The 18,598-nt window shown below is 41.8% G+C and overlaps 1 protein-coding gene across 1 annotated transcript in view; it reads left to right on the top strand.

Moving 5' to 3' along the window:
- Positions 1–18,598, top strand: part of NUP93 (nucleoporin 93) — a 66,211-nt gene that overhangs the window by 45,367 nt on the left and 2,246 nt on the right. Inside the window, exons 5-19 of the mRNA XM_010222471.2 lie at positions 2,000–2,074; positions 3,634–3,723; positions 4,638–4,777; positions 6,405–6,537; positions 8,069–8,226; positions 9,659–9,824; positions 10,615–10,708; positions 11,806–11,997; positions 12,240–12,366; positions 12,481–12,553; positions 12,936–12,980; positions 14,641–14,757; positions 15,292–15,410; positions 16,855–16,972; positions 17,354–17,437. Of these exons, the coding sequence (XP_010220773.1) occupies positions 2,000–2,074; positions 3,634–3,723; positions 4,638–4,777; positions 6,405–6,537; positions 8,069–8,226; positions 9,659–9,824; positions 10,615–10,708; positions 11,806–11,997; positions 12,240–12,366; positions 12,481–12,553; positions 12,936–12,980; positions 14,641–14,757; positions 15,292–15,410; positions 16,855–16,972; positions 17,354–17,437 (1,731 nt within the window). The remainder of the gene's footprint in view (positions 1–1,999; positions 2,075–3,633; positions 3,724–4,637; positions 4,778–6,404; positions 6,538–8,068; positions 8,227–9,658; positions 9,825–10,614; positions 10,709–11,805; positions 11,998–12,239; positions 12,367–12,480; positions 12,554–12,935; positions 12,981–14,640; positions 14,758–15,291; positions 15,411–16,854; positions 16,973–17,353; positions 17,438–18,598) is intronic.

Genomic DNA, 18,598 nt, shown 5'->3' with positions numbered 1-18,598 from the left:
GCTACTGTATGCTATGCAAAAAGCATAAATTGTTTCCAGTTGCAGTCCCGCGATTGCATGTATCTTTAAATTTAAACATTGCTTAAAATTTTTCAATCCAAAACTTCTGGGCTTGGGCAAATATAGCCCTTAGCAAGAACGTATGGCCAGGGGTGCAATGGAGCTACCGCACAAAAGATAGAAATGAAAATTCCAGCAGACCGTCAGGGGTTCCCGAATGCTTCAGGCTGCAGGCAGGTAGCACCGTGCCTGCAGGCTCCTGGGTTCGTAGCGTTTTAGCTCCGGGCTGGGTGGGGGGCGTCCGGTTCACCGGGATGGGCATTTCTGCCTCCAGCGGGGCGGCTCTCGGCAGGAACCACGTCCCTTCCTTACGCCTTTTCCCCGCATTGGTGCAGGCCAGCACGTTTAGGAACGTGGGTCCTGCCGGTGTTAGCAAAGAAGAATTTTTAAGTGGATTAAACAAAAGTAGAAACTGTAGTTTTCCGTTGCATCTGGGCCTTGTTTGGGTTGGGTCTTCGCAAGGCAGCAAGTCAGTCACATTTGGCTGAGCTCTTCCAGGAAAGGAGGGTATAACGTGTCCTTAAGCAGTACCTGAAGGTGATCTCGTTTAGCGTTAAAGTACTAGTACTCTGGATAAATGGAGGGAGGGAAAATAAAACTGCTTGGCAGTATCGCTACAGTGCAATAGCTAATGAGAATGTGCAGCTAGCCATAACCGACTGTAGTAGCCAAAAAGCTTTATTTTAAAACTTGGCAAATGTATATGCTCTTTCTCAGAATAAGTTGTTGATTCCCATTTAAGGCAATATAGATGAACCTGAGTTCTATGGTTGCAAATCAAGGCCCGTTCTCAGTGTTTGCCTGCAGCTGCTTTTCCAGTATTTAGCTTTTGTGCTTTGCATCCTTTCTCCCAGGGGAAGTAAACAGTGCTTCAGTGCTTATAACAGCACATACAGTAGGTGCTGGGCATGAGCTGAGCAACGTGGGGGGAGAGGTGGCATCTCCCATCAGACTGGGCCTGAGAGAGTCAAAAGAGCTTTGGGACTTAAAACCTGAAAACCAAAGGCTGTTGCTGCTGTTTCAGCCTTGAAATGTGCTTGCTTTCCTGGAAGCTTGTCCGTTCCTCCTGCCCTGTCCCAGCACTGTCAGAGGGCTTAGTAACAGATACGATGCTCCTGTGCTAAGGTTGTCTTGCTTTATCTACCAACCATCCTGGCTGTGGCACGGCTAAGGAAGCAGGTGATGTTAAAGGACTGCTGACCTCCAAGGGATGAGTTCAATTTTCCCCAAAGAGTGCAAACTTCCCCCGCTCTGACTCCGTGAGCAGTGAGAATGCCTCAAGCCGTGCATTGGCTCCGCGGGTGGGAAGACGATTTATGCAGGGCAGGATATTGCTAGCTTCCTTCCTCCCCCAGCAGCACACCGGCCAAGGGGGATGATCAAATATTGCAGGTCCATTCTGAGTGTCTGAACACGTGGCACTGGAACCACCTTGGCATGTCAGCTCTGCTGGCTGGATCCACTGAGCTGTCCTGGGGGATCAGAGCAGATGCTCTGCGGGGAGGCGCTGCTCTTCCTGGAAGAGGAACCTTTCAAGAAAGAAAAGCAAAGAGCAGCCGATGTCCTCAATCTAGAGAGCTGGTGGTTGGTTTGTGTGCTGAGTAGGAAGAATTTCTGTCATTTTGTACATAAACGTGGTATTGGGTTTAAGCTGTCTTAGGAGGCTTAAAGGATATTGCAGTGTAACTCTGCATTTTCCTCTGTGAAGAGCTGAAGAACTTGGTAAAACTGTCAGGCATTTGCGCTTGGGAAATAGATACACTGACAAAATGCACTGCAGTAGTTTTATAGCTTTTGTATAGCAAACAGTCAGAAAATTAAACCTGAATATGAAGACTGAAGAGTTTGACTGTACTGGGGGAGGGAAAACAAACAAACAAACAAAACCCCAAAAAAGCCACCTGAACCTTTAATAATCCTTATGTTTCTCATTAAACAGCCTAGCTATGTTGGTGATTTGGGCCCGCCAGGTCGCAGCTCTTTGGACAACGTGGAGATGGCATATGCTCGGCAGGTGAGTATACTGGCAAGGAATGTAAAAGCACAGTTAGTAACGTTTTCTGCAGAGACAGATAAGTGCATAGAGCAACATGTCAGTGGGGCATGAAAGCACTTGTCTGAGGTTAAAATGCAGTTGAAAAATATAAGAAATTTAGCCTGATTTTGTAGGAAATTTATTTGCCTATCTGCTGCAGAATTTGTTTCGAAAGGAGATGCTGAACACTACGTGTGATTATGGAAATAATTTGCGTGTGTTTAGTAAAGTGAAATTCTTTTATGCTTTAAAAAAAAATAGGACTCTTGTCAAAGTGTAAAATTAGGTAAATGAAGACTTTAAATTCCATTTGTTCTTACAAAAAAAGATGTTGAAGTCTTAATCCTGATGTTCGTCAAACTCTATTCTGTTTTAATGGGATCACTTATGTGGAGCTTTAGCACATCAGCTCTGCATTAACATGTCTGGCAGCATTAGAAAGCTTCTGAAATTGTGCAGGAAAAACTGATAAATCTACATAACCAATTTGTTACTTTTGTTATTGGAGAAGTCCTGTTTACCAGCACTGTTGTAAGCAGATGAGCGATAAGGACTTGATTTTTTCAAAATGGAATATTTGAAACGGCGCAGACAAACATTGCCTAATTCCCACACAATTATGCTTATTTCGTGCCTTGTCTGTCATTGCTCGGGCATCCAGCAGCTTGTATGTGTGCATTGCTGTGCCTGCGTCCAGCAGCGCAGCGCGTGGTACGTGAATCACGACGTAACGTGGCGTTAGGGCAGCCCTGAAGATGAGGCAACCTGTGCTGCTCCAGCTCATTGTCCACTGCAAAACGCGCTTCCACTATTCTAAAATAATTACTTGTTCCTCATGCATCAGTCAGACTCTTTCCCAGGAACACGCTGAAGTCCATGTATGTGGTTTCACTGATGCTAGATTCCCACTGGGATCCCAAACTGGGGTGTAAGTCAAGCAGTCTGTGCGAGAAGGAAGGACTCGGGTTACTCCAGCACTTCCTCTCCAGCACCATGAATGATTATTTTTGGAGGACACTGGAAGGTCTTTTGGCTGGGAATAGAATAAACAATAATCGAAATAGCAGTAAAGTAAGACCAAGTTTTCAAACAAGACCAAGGTGGGGTCATGCTTTCAGAGGAGGTTTTGGAGGGCCAAGTGTCCATGTTCTTTTCACCTGTCTCAGGCTTCCTGAGTCCTTCAGCCATAAAACAGCCCGAGTTTCACTCACATCAGCAGGCAGGAGGCTGCCACGCAGGGGAGGGTCGCTGCCATTCAGTTGTTGGGTCTCATCTGGTTCTTTTGCCTCCAACAGTTGGGTGCATTTCTGTGCTCTTTCAGGCAGGCCTGGGATTTTGGGGTGCTGTGGACCTGCCATTCATGCTCTTGTCTATTCCTCTCTTGCATCCAGATCAGGAGCAGCTACTGTGGGAGGGAAGTAGAAGGGATTTATTGGGGATATTCCATTCTTGAAGCCAAATTGAGGTTTTGCTGCCACGGCTGGGGAGGAGGAAGGGGAGAAATATGTTCCCCTAAACTTGCTTTTGATACATTTCAGATTTATATTTATAATGAGAAGATAGTGAATGGACATCTGCAGCCTAACCTGGTGGACCTTTGCGCTGCTGTTGCAGAACTGGATGATAAGGTACTGCCAATAAATTAACCTAAGGAGATGCATTTAATCTGTTTTCAGCTAAGATTACCAGTTTGCTGACATTGGTGGAAAAATACTAATAGTGCCCCCAAAAAAAAAATTACATGGCTCTACAGAAAACACAGAGCAAATACTGAATAAGAGCGTGTCCCCTGTGACTGGCACAATGCTAGTGAAAATCTCTTACCAAAATGAAGAACCTGGTTTCACAGCAGTGACACATCTTGAACAGTGAGCTGTTATGTTAGGGGAAAACATTGCTTTTCCCTTGGAATGAGTTCTGTTGTGTTTTGATGTTTTCAACCTTGATTTCCTCATATCCTTGTATGCTATATTCTGTAGCAAGTTCCAGTAGCACTTGAGAGTAAACACCTGCCCTTGCTGAAGCTAACTTTCCAATTCTTTCTCCTCAGTATTTTGCCATTTTAGCAAAGATGCTGTTGGTCTTTAGATGCTGTTATAGCTGCTTCTTTGTGAATGAATGTGCAGAGGTGGATGGTTTTTAAACTTTTTCCCTCACTGAGTCTTTAAGTAACCCAAGTGACGGTGTTTACTCAGTGGAATATACAAGCTGGAAATGGGGAAGAATGTATAGCATCAAATACCCAGCCTAGTTTTGGAAAAGTATTGCCAATCCTGCATGACAGTTGCAGGTTAAATCTTTTTAGCCATCTTCTCCTTATACAAGAAGCATGCAGAGAATCCTGGAGACTCTGAATCTTGCCGGACAGAAGCGACTTACTTTTCTGGTTGCTTTCTGTTCCTCCATTACAGATCTAGACTGACCAATACTGTCCCATGCTTCTGTGCTTTTTGTTTTCAAGCATAAGAACGCTGTAAGGTTCAAAGCAGTTCCTTGCTCTTGTGTGTACTAATTGTTGCTGCACGCAATGATTCATTCATAGAACATCTCTGAGATGTGGGCCATGGTGAAACAGATGACCGACGTTACCCTGGTTCCTGCCAGCGATGCCCTGAAAGTCCGGACCAGCATGGAGGTGCGTATGGAGTTCGTGAGGCAGGCTCTGCGCTACCTGGAGCAAAGGTAAGGAGAAAACCCAGGCAGTTGGATGGTTCCTTATTAACAAGCTAGAATGACTTGGATGTAATACAGACAAACATATCGCTAAGTCAGCTCCATAGTGCTGCTTTCAGGCATGGTTTGTCTGTTCTGGGGGACTTAGAGCAGTCCCTTGGAGTATAGAACTGTTCTAAAGGCCTTGAATCCACTGCGGGGTCTGCTTTCTTCCATGTTGCCCTTAATGATTTTGTATCTGTCATGGCGATAAGCAGATATTTCACTTTTGGGAGACATTTATAACCCCTCCACAAAAAAAAGAAAAAAAAAGAAAAAATCTCATTTTCTGTGCTTCCTTTCTTCTGTTGATCACCTGGAACTGGTGGAAGTGAGGATAGCACTGCAAAAACGTGGTGCAGATCGTGCAATTTCAACACTGAAAGGGGTCTGTAGAATTCCAAGGGACTGGAACATCTACAAACCATTTCCAGACTCTGGAAGAAGCAGCCTGGTTTCTGGCTCAGCAAATATCCTGAGGACCTAAACTCCTTGGCAGAGGAGATATTTGCACAGTTACAGGCCATTTTGCTTACAGAATGGGTGTAGAGAGGAAGTCCAGAGCTGAATCCTCTGGATGGCAGTGTCAGCTACTCAGTGCACACGTGCTCACGCAGCTGGACATCACAGTGTCCCTTCGATATCTAAGAACTGCCAACATGACAGCTAGCAGGTAGTTCAGCAGTGGGAAGGAGGCAAGAGGTGCAGCGCATCGGGTAGGTAGTTGTCGCAGATACCAGTCTGTCATTTGAACACTGGAGGTGTTGCACGTTGGTACAATACACCAGGAGGAGATGCTTTGAGCTCCTGGCACTGCTTCTTCTTTGTCCCTAAGGGTTGTCACCACACCTCAGGAGTACTTTTACCCACCCCCCCCGCCCCCCCCCCCCCCAGGAATGGTAGAAGTATGCCCGTCTTTCCTGGGTGAAAAGATGCATGTGAAGAATGTTGTTTCCAGTCCCTTGCTAGCTGAAGTGAGGAATGCAGTTCCAGTCCCTGTTGTTCTCCCTGCTCACTAGTTTCTGGAGATTGGGCCCCTCGGGCTTAACATTCCTTTTTTTTTTTTCCTTAATTCACATGCCTTGCTTTATAGTTCCCCTCCACCCCCAGCGGGACATGGCTATCTGGTGAGGCAGCCCTGATCCTAGAGTGTTTGCATGCACCAGCAGCCCTTCACATGCCTGCTGAGGAATCCAGCCCTGCCTGCGGCTGCTTTGGAGCAGTTGTTAGTGATCTTAAGCCCTCAGGAGCTTGTGCTTAACAGGGCAGCAAAGCCAAAGATGTTATCAAGGTACACTGATACTTTCCTAAGTTTGGCATATGGTTTTACAGAGTTCTAGCCCGGTGGCCTGTAACTAGGAATGAAAATAGGAAGTCATTAATATATATGCACTAGTCCATGTTGTGCTGGTGAGAAAAACAGGACCTCAGCTGACTTATTCCTGCTGTTATTGCTACAGTGTACTGACTTTTGAGACTTCCACCTCTTAATGGAATAGTTGTTTTATTGACCTGATTTGATTAATGGCTTTCACAGGTTCTTGCAGAAGGTGTTCTCAGCAAGCATATTTTCGCCTGTTTGTGTGGTTTCTTTCAGTTACAAGAATTACACCTTTGTGACGGTGTTTGGAAACTTGCACCAGGCTCAGCTGGGGGGAGTTCCTGGGACCTACCAACTAGTCCGCAGCTTCCTGAACATCAAACTTCCTGCGCCCGTCCCTGGTCTCCAGGTATGTTGGTCTCCTTCAGCAACTGAGTGAAAATAATAACGCAAATCTGTGTGCTCCAGTGCAGTCAGGAAAAGGCGTAAACATGGCTTAGGTAGTGGGCTCTTAATTCCTCTCCAATTTTTCTTTTTTAATTTATGAAATGAAAAATAGTAGGCAAAAATCACTTTGAATTCAGAGCTAGCGCTGGAAGGATGGTGGTGGTGGTGGTCTGTAGCTCTAGAAAGTTCTAAGCTGTAGAAATTATATTGCTTTGGTTCATTTTTAAAGAGATATTAAAGTATTAAAATATGTTAATATTTCAAACCAGAAAATATGCTCTGAGATTTAATGATCCATGTTATCACTGCTTTTTTTTACTTTCTTCCTTTTTTTTTTTTTTAGCAGCCATTTTAAGATGCTGACACCGGTTGTTAATGGTTAAATAGATAATGAATTAATCTGAATTGTAGCCAAAGTCTTTTTTTATTTCAGAGTCTGAATACAATTCCTGTCTATGGTAGCAGGTCCTAGCTGTGCATTTGCAATTACTAGAGTTTACAGGCAATCTGTGTTGAAAAACGTAAATTTAGGTGAAATGAGAGTAAATATATAATACTGGAAATATCATGCACCTCAGCAGGTATGCCAAGCTGCTTAGTTTGCTATCTTTCCGCTTCAATACAGACATTTTTAATACCTCCGTGGTCACAGCCAAAGCCCATTGAAGCCCATGTTAAATCTTCCAGCTCAGCTGTTGCAAATCAAATTGTCCCTTGTTGCTGGAAAGCTCCTGAGTTTGCCTTTTAAATGACATCTTGAATGCCTTCTTATACCGAGCTACCTTCTTTGGAGGTAGCAAACCTGAGACGTTTATTGCCACGAATAGGCAGAAAGAAGGAGCCTGCAGCCTCGTTCCATTGCCCAGATGCAGCAGTCTCGACGGCAGCAGAGTCGTCCCCATATCAGCAGCCTGGTGCTGAGGCAGGTTCGCTTGCACCTTCTGCCAAAAGCAGAGATGAGTAGAGGCAGTAACTCCATTTTAGCCAGGGAATTGCCTAAAGGTTTCGCTTCGTTCATACAAACCAAGCATGACTGCTCTGTCTGTTTTTGCTTGCTGTTGATACTTGGATTTGTTTGAGGGCTTTTATTGGGCCTTTTTCTGTGTTTGGACTTACCTACTGTCAACCTTTTACACTTCAAAAAGAAAAGTGAACTTCACGGATCAGTAGGAGACACAGGTAGCTGGGTGGTTAGCTCCTTCCCCATGAGTGTGCACAGTTTTCACGGGGCTCACACCTTTGGCATTTTGTCCCTGATCTCCAGATATGTCTATCTTCTTCAGTGGCAGAGCTAAAATAATAACACAAGTCTGTTTGTTCCAGCACAGCCCGGACTCTGAATTCTGTAATGCAAAGAGAATTTTTCAAACTCAGTGTATAGGTGTAAGGGCAGAAATAACAAACTAAGCAGTTGATATGTATAAAGAAAAATTAGTCAAATGTGCTGCTTAAAAAGAAAGTAACTAAGTGTTTTCTTTCTGTTTGTCTTTCAGGATGGTGAGGTGGAAGGCCATCCTGTCTGGGCACTGATTTACTACTGCATGCGCTGTGGAGACTTGACTGCAGCCATGCATGTGGTGAAGCGAGCACAGCACCAGCTGGGAGAGTTCAAAACCTGGTTCCAGGAGTACATGCACAGTAAGGATAAAAGGTAATTGGGAATGCGGAAAGACCTTTGAGGGACAGAAGCTGCTGGAGAGTAGTGAAGAAGGCAGTGGCTTGGTATAAATATAAAGGCCTCAAGATTCTTTTGATGGTGAAGGCTGCCTGGGGTTTGTATTACTTATTATTACTTAATTACATATAAGAAGCTTTTGTATTTTAATTTATGGCTTTGAAGTTTGAAAATCCTGACAGAGGAGGAGTTGTGTGAAAATTTGCACAGTTTCACATTTTAAAAGTAATGCAGTGGCATAAACTTTGCTTTTTTCCCCAGTGGAGCTGCTTTATGTATAACGGTACAATATTGCGTATGACAGATGAGATTTAGCACGCTTTCATAAAACCTGTGTCTTTTTATTTCCCACTTGTTTCCTGTTTTAGTTGTATGTCCTTTGAGGAAACAGTCGTTACTATGCCTATTTTCATAGAAGTGCCACACAACAGGAGCAAATAGTGTCTATAGCAGCCCTTTAGAGGCATCGCATGGTCTCAGGTCTTCCTTGTGCTTCTTCTCATGCTCCAGCATTTGCTGCCCATCGTTTGACAGAGGTCACTGGCTAAAATACTGATTATATGCTTGCAAGCAATTGAGTTAGCACATCAATTTCCAAAAAAAGACCAAGTGGTGCAGACCAAGTCCTCTTTCTAAACATTAACGTGGCACTTAGCAGTGCTCATTATGTTATGATTGCTCCAGAAGCCTCAGTGCAGGCACTGTTGTCATTCCCATTAAGCGCTCTAATGCTATACACTATAATTGATTTATTTTGCTTTTATTACAGCTACAAAAATGAAATCTGGCTACAGAGTTGACAAACAACATATCAGTCTAGGAGAATGCTTTATTGATTCAATTCTGTAAAATTCTCCACAAGCAAAAAGAAGAAATAGAATGCTAAGGAACATAATGAAAGTATTTAATGATAAAGATGAAACAATATTTCTCATAAAGGACTTCATGGTACAATGACCTGCTCGCTTTAGTACTATTTACTGGTCCAAATTGCTCCAAATACTTTGAGCTGTGTTTTTCTGAAATGATGAAATTGCACAGAATTACACAAATAGGTGACCTCCTGCAATATTAATGCACTCTTAAAATGACTGTCTTCTGATTTTTCCCATAATGAGGTCATTTGAAGATGTTTCCCTATAATTTTAACCTTATTTAAATTAATTTGTGCAAAATCAAATGCCCATGAAATGGGTCTCTTCAGGTAGTATAAATATTTTTAATTTTGCAAGTGCAAGAAATGTCTTCCAGTATTTAATTTCATGATGCCTTTATGGTCAGTATGAACATTTTACATTGGTTTATATCCAGGTTCCCTCATATGGGCAGAGTTTGGGTTTGCTTTTATTCCACAAATTCCTTAGCTTTGTGGGTTTTTTTGTTTTGTTTTTGTTTTTTTTTTCCTTAGATTATCCCCTGCCACAGAAAATAAACTACGTCTCCATTATAGACGAGCTTTGAGGAATAATACTGACCCATACAAAAGGGCTGTTTATTGTATTATTGGACGTTGTGATGTTACAGATAATCAGAGTGAAGTTGCTGATAAAACAGAGGATTATCTTTGGCTAAAAGTAAGTGTCTTTCTTAGTTTATTTATTTTAAGGTAGGAATAAGCGGTAGTCTCTGCACACTGCTCTATCCTCCCTAATCCAAGATGCTTTCCATCAATATAATGTGTGTGATCCTGAGACCTTTCAAATAGTGGGGAGCTTGAGAATCTGAATCCTAGGGCTAGTCTGTCACCCTCTGTACTGCCAGGTGTTAATTTGGGGACAGCATGGTCTTCTGCGAAAAAGCATTGTGTTCCTCGTTCAACCTCAGCCTTTGCAAGCTGGGTTAGTTTACTGAAGGGAGAATCCTTTGGCAGTTTTCCATTCCAAGTTGGATTATGATTAAAATGTTGATGTGAAAGTTGACAGGTGTGAGAAAGACAGTGTGAGTGCCACCAACACATAAAGTTCTCACAGTTTTGGTGTGGGCATAAGGGTAGATACTGGTGATTAGCTATGGATTTGATAAGATTGTACAAAAAAAAAAAAAAACAGTTATTTGCGATTATCGAGTAGCTGGTATTCTGAGTCCCAACAGTTGAGGTTGGTGTGCACAGTTACCAAAGGACCCTTGGGTTACATCTGCACAGATTTCAGGTATTACCATGTTCAAGATCTTTGCTGACCAGCAATAGGCAGACCTGACATTGCAGCTAGTATTATTGTCTCGTCAGTTGTTCAAATCCTTGCAAGGACTTTGCATGGAATGTGTATCTTCCGAGTGCACCCCTCCTGCAAGATAATGTTGAAATGTCTGTGTTGGTTTTTTTTTTTTTTTTTTCTTTCCCCCCGCCCCCCGATGTGATCCTAGCTGAACCAAGTGTGCTTTGATGACAATGGTACGAGTTCTCCACAGGACCGGTTAACGTTATCACAGTTCCAGAAGCAGCTGCTGGAGGACTATGGTAAGAAACCACGAAGGCACATGCTACAGGGGTTCTGCTCTTCTGCTCAGGGCATTTTCCAGCAATTTTTCCACAAACACTGGACTCCACATAAACCCTAAAGCGCTGTCACTACAGGCATCTTTAGAGTAATTGTGGACAGCCAGTTTCCCTAGAGTAATGACAGACTTCTGTAAGGTAGAGTGAACAAACCCTGTCTGTGCACTCAGCAGTCTAGAGAGTGAACATCTGTATGTGAACAACACTATTATTTGTACTCCATCCGTTCTAAATTATGGATGGCTTTCTCTCCCCATACATAGGCTAAGCTCTTTTAGCAAAACTCCAGAGTTGGAGTACAGACCAGAAAAGCAATCATTCCCTAAGGCAGGCATGGCTTTCCAACGTTCTTCTCCACGTGCATCAGTTTTCATTGTTTCTCATAAATACCCATTTCAAGTAATTTGCTAGGGACCCAAACTGGCCTTTTTCACGTACATCATAGTCCTCGCACTTGAAAAGTTGTGGGAGCAGCTTATGCCTGAGAGAGTGCCTTTTCCCATCTTGATCTTCTGATGAGTCAAAATTGATTAGGTCACTTTAGAGTGTCCAAGACATACAGGATTTGATTCTCTGCTGCCTTCCAGCATGCAGCATTACTCTCATGCAGATAAAAAAAAAGAGTGAAGAGGGGATACAGTAAGCTCCCATTTGTGTCACTGTATTAGGAAGTCCTTTGAATATTTATAACACTTTTGGATCATTTGGTAAGTGTAAATGAAGACATAAAGTTGTGGTCCCCAGAGAATCTATTGCAGTCTCTCGGAGGTGGTGATTCATCGTCTGGAGAAAAGGAACTCCTTCAAGTAACTGTTTGTTCACTGATGCTCCCTGAATAAGTGTTTATGCTGTGGCCTTTCATGATATATTTGCAATGAAACAATTATAGATCAATGACTGCTGTGTGATTATGTACTCAATTCTGTCTAGTGTGCTTATTTCTGTTAAAACTGAATAAACGATAATGATGGATTGTGACAAGAATTGTCCACAGTCAGTGATTGCAAAACCCTTCTCACTTGTTCCATGTGTGTGTTTTTTTTTTTTTTTTTTTTCAGGTGAATCACATTTTGCAGTGAATCAACAGCCTTTCCTCTACTTCCAAGTATTGTTCTTGACAGCACAGTTTGAAGCTGCGATCGCTTTTCTCTTTCGGATGGAGCACTTGCGCTGTCATGCTGTTCATGTTGCTCTGGTCATGTTTGAGTTAAAATTACTCCTGAAGTCTTCTGGGCAGAGCGCACAGCTGTGTAAGTCCTGCACATTTACTTTACAATAAGGAAATGTCTTCTGAGGCCTTTTAATACTCTGTAGACACAGCAGGCCTGTGTAACTGATAATCAAGCAATATTTATCAGTACAGTTTGCTAAAGGTTAATTGTTTTAGTTGCATTTAGAGTTCTGGATCATTGCTGTGATTAATTTGAGATGAAGATCCGAGCAGTGTTCCCTGGCATTAGGTGCTTTGATAGTGTTGTTTCTGTCACTGCAGTGAGCCATGAGGCTGGAGACCCTCCCGGTGTCAGGCGTCTTAATTTTGCACGGCTTTTGATGCTTTACACCCGTAAATTTGAATCAACGGATCCAAGAGAAGCTCTGCAGTATTTTTACTTTCTCAGGTAGGAGCCAAGATGTAACTGGGAGAAAATTTAGACATACTGCTTATTTTTATCCTTATCTTGAAAGTCTCCTGTTTGAGAAACAGGACCTTCCTCCACCCTTTCCTTTCGTAGGAACGAGAAGGACAGCCAAGGAGAAAATATGTTCTTGCGCTGCGTTAGTGAACTAGTAATTGAAAGCAGAGAGGTATGTATGGGCATTTTCTGCCTTCCTTACCTAGAAGGAAATATATTTCTTCATTGAAATGGGGCTTAGGCCAGGCAACCTTAAGCATTTATATGCTCTCGCTCTGCATCATGCTTCAATCACACACCTAGATCTTACGGAATCATTCCTAGAAGGTGGAACATTCCAGTTCTCACATCAGCTGTGTGTTTAGGATGTTTAACTGGCCCTTTCAGAGGTGTTATTTATATGCAGTAATAATTTTGACATAGATCCCTGTTTGTATGGCTTCATCTTTGTAGTTGCTAAGTATGTTGTGTAATATATAAAATTCATCTCTCTCTCTCTCTCTCTCTCCCCTCCTTTTTTTTTTCCCCTCTGTTTTACATCTTTGCACATATAGTTTGATATGATTCTTGGAAAGCTGGAAAATGACGGCAGTAGAAAGGTGAGTTTATAATTTGTGAATATTTTATATAGAAAGTACAAACCATGCTTGATTTCTGAAGTAGTCTTAAAGTTATCTAGCTTTTCCTCAATTTTCATCAGCAAAATTATTACTTTTTTGAATACATATTGGTTCTTCAAGCACCAGATTCTTTTACAGAATAACCTGACTTGTCCTATAAGAGAGCAGGTCTGGAAGCACAGGGCAAACTCTCTCCCTGTAGAAGGAGGATATAACAAAAGAAAGAGAGGGCAGCAGGTAATTTTAGTGAGATCAGAATTTCCTCTCTAGAGTACGAAACAGAACATAGCAAAAATTAGTAAGAATGCCTGGCGATAAATGTGTATGAGATTTGTTTTGGTGTTAACTTTCTTTACGTGTATTTATTTATTTATATCTGTGTGCGTGTATCAAAATTATCTGTATGACATTATGTCTTCATTCACTTCAGAGGAGAAATGGATTGCAGTCCATTAAAAAATCATGTCATTAAGGGAGCAAGGGATACTGCAGTGAAGGTAGAGCCACAAGCGAGCCATCCTCTCCATACAAATGAGGATAAATATTGGATCAAAGTTGAACCTATTTTATTTTAGTGATATTCTAAAACTAAAATGTAAGCTGACACTGTCAGAGGAGGCCTTAAGATTTCAGCTTGAAAGGGGAGAGTGCGTGGAGATACAGAAAATTCTGCACAACTTCTGAGGGTTTACTGTTCACTGAAGCAACTTTTGCTTTATGCATAAATCAAACTCCAGAATTGTTCCGGTCTTAATTGTGAGATTATGCCTCAAGCTGAAGTCATTTTCAGTGATTCCTAGCAGGATTTCCTTTTGGTTGTTTTTCTTTTACCAGTTGTTTAAAAGCAGTGAGATTGAATAGATGAAAACAGGGTAACCTCAGTAATCTTTACCAATTCTTTTTCATTTTGCTGTTTTGTAAGATGTATTTAAAGAGATGGCTTTTAGGTTATGCTGTTGGAGGTGAAACATCTTTCTTGACTTTTCAATTTCTCCTAAAAGCAATTGTGCTCTTGTGTTTCTCTGCTATAAAACCAGAATTCAGGACTTGCTGTTTTTATTAGGGAAAAAAAAAAGAAAGAAAAAGAATTCTTACAGATTATTTAATCTTATTTTTACATCATCCACTGCAGGAAGATCCTTTTCAGATACCTTTTTTTCTGCCTTTTATTTTGTGCTTGTGTTTGTTTCTTTTAAAATTCTTTCAGCACTCTTTTGTCAGTTTAAGATTTCATTTGCAACATGTCAAGCCAATATACACAAACAGCATCCCCAAAGACCCTGACATGTTATCTGCTGAAATCTTTTGTGTTTTCTTCTCCACTGCAATGTATCATCAGCGAATTAAACTAATTTAGATTTTGACCTGTTATCTGGGTCATTTTGAATGAATTAGAAACAGCAGCTGTCTCAGTGCTGACTCCCTTTTGGAGAGTCTCTCTCACAAGAGCTCCTATTTTTAACATGGCCCTTCTGCATGTTCCCATGGAAATGTTCAGGCCACTCTAATCATAGTCCAACAAGTAAAATATTCATTGCCTTGACAGAATATTCAGAAATTTTTATGCATTCTGACCTTTTTGTTTGTTTTGTTTTGTTTCTCTCTCTCCTCTGCTCTCATATTTGTCCCATCTCTACAGCCTGGAGTGATAGACAAGTTTACTAGTGACACAAAACCTATTATTAACAAAGTGGCTTCTGCAGCAGAAAACAAAGGATTGTTTGAGGAAGCTGCAAAACTCTATGACCTTGCAAAGGTAAGTATCTGTTATATGCCCCCATAAATATATATTTGGCTCACCTTCTCACTTCCAAACCTACCCACTGTGATAGGAAGTTAGATTTAGTGTCAGAGATTGGATTGCTTTATATAGTAGATTATTTTGCTGTTCTTGGAGCAGAGCCTTCAGCTGCACATGGAAGGTTTTCAGTGAGGAAATGGGGACTGGTCACTGTCCCATTGATTCTGACTTAAGACAGCCTGGATTCTTGCTCCCTGTGATCTTGTGAAGCAACTGCCCCATGTTATTCTAGCCAGTGCAATTATTTCCTCAGAGTGTGCTGGTTGAAATAAAAGGGGACAAGTCAGTAAACAGTGTTTTAGGAGAAAGCTTGAAGGCTGTATGTTTTTGGTTTTTTTCTTCACTTGAGCCAGTAGCATGATGATGTCTTCTGCAGCTTTGCTCAGTCTTGACTGTTGTAGGGAGGTATCTCTCACGTTGCGCTAGGCACTGCTGCATGAGGCTTTTTCCATCCTTGTCCTTTTATTTATGCAATCTTTGTATCTACAGAACCCGGACAAAGTTCTGGAACTGATGAACAAGCTCCTCAGTCCCCTTGTGCCCCAGATTGGCACTCCGCAGTCCAACAAGGAGCGCCTGAAGAACATGGCCCATTCCATTGCTGAGAGGTGAGGCCCTGGGTGGGGAGCGTGAGCCTCACCTCAGCTCGCCGACGGCTCTGAGCCTTCTACTGTGGGTTCAGTGGGTGTTTGTGCTTGGTTTTGTTTCTGCTCCTTGGAGCAGGGCACTTGTAGTGACGAGTTCAGGAGGACAGAGAAGAGCTCAGAATCAATTCTGTCCTGCTTGCAGTATCCTGCAGTGCTCAAAGCAGAAAGAAAACCTTCAGCTGCTGGTTGGGTGGATTTGGCAGAAGCAAAACTCTTTGTCTGGAGGCGAATCAGGGAAATGGAATTGTACAATTGTAATTCAGATACAGTCTCTTAAGGAGCAGTAAATATAATGTATCGTACGTTTTAGATAATTTTAAAAACAAAAATCTGTTTAAAAAATTGGTTCATGGAAATAGTATTAGGAGAGAGCAACAAAACCAGTAATTTTGAATTGTAATGGCAGAGTTGGGAGGGTCAGCTGCCTGAAAACTTTGTTTCACTGTTATTTTAATGAAATATGAAATGGCCAAAATGGGAGCATTGAAGCTGCGGGGTGATTAATGTCAATGGAGGACCACACTTTCACAAGGCATTGCTTTACGAAAGTGCACTGTGGTGTTTCAAAAAGGGATAGAAATGGAAGGGACCAAAAGATACATAATTTGCAGCATCCCTGTGTTAACTGGGATGTGCGTTTGAACGATGTCACTGCTCAAGATTCATTGGCAGCTTGGGCTTCTTCTGAAAGGCTGTTGCTGCAAAATGGCACTTTTTTTTTTTTTAATATCCATCTTCATTTGATACGTTGTATCATAGTGTTTGCCATGGGCAACTCCTGTATTTTATCAGAACAAAATGTGGGTACCTGCGAGAAACGCCTTATCACTTTTCCTCAAATGCTGTGGTGGGATGGGAGTAAAAGGGGCAAACAAACAAGTTTGGAGGCACTTTAGAGCTGGGAAAATATAAACAAGAGCATGTTGATTTTAGGCAGAGGTCCTTGCATTTCTTCTTTTGACAAGCAATACTTGCCAGTTGCTCCCTCAGTCCCCTCCTTGCAAGGATAACCAGTGCACACCCAGAGATCTAATCCATTATGAAATTGTAACATTTTGCACAAAACGAGGCAGTTGCAGTGGGGGATTGTGTGCTGCAGAACAGCATGTCAAACGTTCCCCTGCAGCACTTGCCTTACTGCCCTCCAGTTTCCAGCACCGTTTTGTCCATGAATATGGAAACTGTAAACATTTAGAAATCCCAGATTTGGTGGAGTATTGAAAGTGAATACAAAGATTTGAAAAGAGAATGTGAAAACTCTGCCCTTTGCTTAAGAAAAATGAAAGCTGCCCTTTGTTAGATGCCTTCTGTGCTTCATGGTCTACTTTCAAGAAACACACATGCGTGTTTATAAGTGGTTCCCGTGTGGTACAATAACATTGTTTAAAACAAAAATGTCTTTCAGGTACAAAGCTCAAGGGATAAGTGCAAAGAAATCCATTGACTCCACGTTCTACCTTCTGCTAGACTTAATGACTTTTTTTGATGAATATCATGCTGGTCACATTGACAGGGCCTTTGATGTAAGTTGCAAGACGCGCGTTTGAAGTGCCCGCTTCCTAATGCCCTTGGAAACCCAGACTGTTTCACATAGCATCACTTAAAACAAAAAAGTTCTATTTAATGAGATAGAAGGTGCTGCAATGCTGTAGGAATTTTTAAAAAATCATTTACTTCTTGTTGCGTGATAATCAGGAAAAAAATCTTTCTGGAGATGCTTTGCAACCCTTGAACTAAAGGCTACTTAAATGAGTGAGAAGATAAACCAACAAATGATAGTGAAAGGTTTTCACATGAGTGGAATCGGGAGCATTTCAGTAACGCTTCAAAAATAGGCTTTATTGCTGTACAGTATATAAAATGCCGATTATAATTTATGCTGATCCCTGCTTTCCTTTTTGAAGATCATCGAACGCCTAAAGCTTGTACCTCTGAGCCAAGACTGTGTGGAGGAGAGAGTTGCTGCCTTCAGGAACTTCAGCGATGAAGTAAGTAATGCCTCTTTTTAGCTTCCTATTTAGGAATAGGAATTTATCTTGTTAAAAGGGTCTTAACCTTGTAATCTCATCATTCTTGAGTCATTAATTGGAAATATGATGGTATTATTTTGCATTTGTACAGACAAACTTTTAGGCTTGCGACTTTTTTTTCTCCTTAGCACTTGTTCTTTAGCTCAGTGGAATCCCTACCCAGAGGTCTTAGTTTGGTGTTTCATAAGAAGACATCTGCGGTTTGAGTCTCTCTGAACTTCTTGAGTCTGATCCAAGAATTTGGAATACTGAAAACTTTCAACTTTTGTACTGAATTAGTCCTCCTTAGTGCTCGTAAGGTCACCCAGCACTTTTTAGATCTTGAGATTCTTTTCCTCCGAATCAGAGGGCTTGTGCATTTGGGCACTAGTGCATGAAGGGAAGTGCGCTCCAGAATCTGAAACTGGCATAGCCAAGGCAGTACCTGGAGGATTTATTTTTGTGCCTGTCATAGCACCTTTCAAGAGGATTTTTAAATATATGGTCATTTTTTGTTTCAAAATGAAACTAGTGGATAAAAGGTTGACATTTTCCTTTCAGTTTTGGAGTTAATCAATTCTTCCGAATTGGGCATTGCACCACCTGGCAAAATGTCTGGCACTGGCCTAAGAGTTTGACACTATAGATCTTATCTCTTGGTAAATTTTGTGGTTTTTAGAATTCATAAAGGTCATCCAAATATTCCTGCCTTGTTCCTTATAATTAGTGCAAAGACAGCGAGCAACCTTGAATGTGCAAAAATACTTGATGTGCCTGAAGCTTTTCTTAGCTGTGAAGTTTTAGAGGGAGAAGGTCTCAGTGGTCACCGTGGATGCTGGTAGCGTCATTGTGAACGTTAGAATGTTGGTGGTGTGTAGGACTAAACATGATGGTGAGATGAGGGTAGAAGTGTGAAAAGGCCCTTGGAAGTCGCCTCTATATGGTGCCTCTGCTACTGCTGATTGCTTTTGCTGGTTGTCCACATCCAGGTTTTTGTGCATCATGCTAGGATGAAAGAAACTCCCCTATCTGCCCAGAACCTGTGGATAACGTTTTTTTGCCAAATGATGCAGTCATGGTGGGGCAGGGTAGCCTTTGACTGTATGACCATTACATGTGTAAATGCCAACCCTACCTGTC

Source organism: Tinamus guttatus, unplaced genomic scaffold (genome assembly GCF_059628265.1).
Source record: "Tinamus guttatus ecotype Peru unplaced genomic scaffold, ASM5962826v1 Tinamus_guttatus_pri_ptg000074l, whole genome shotgun sequence".
Classification (NCBI taxonomy): Eukaryota; Metazoa; Chordata; class Aves; order Tinamiformes; family Tinamidae; genus Tinamus; species Tinamus guttatus.
This window is presented reverse-complemented; position numbering and strand designations above follow the sequence as displayed.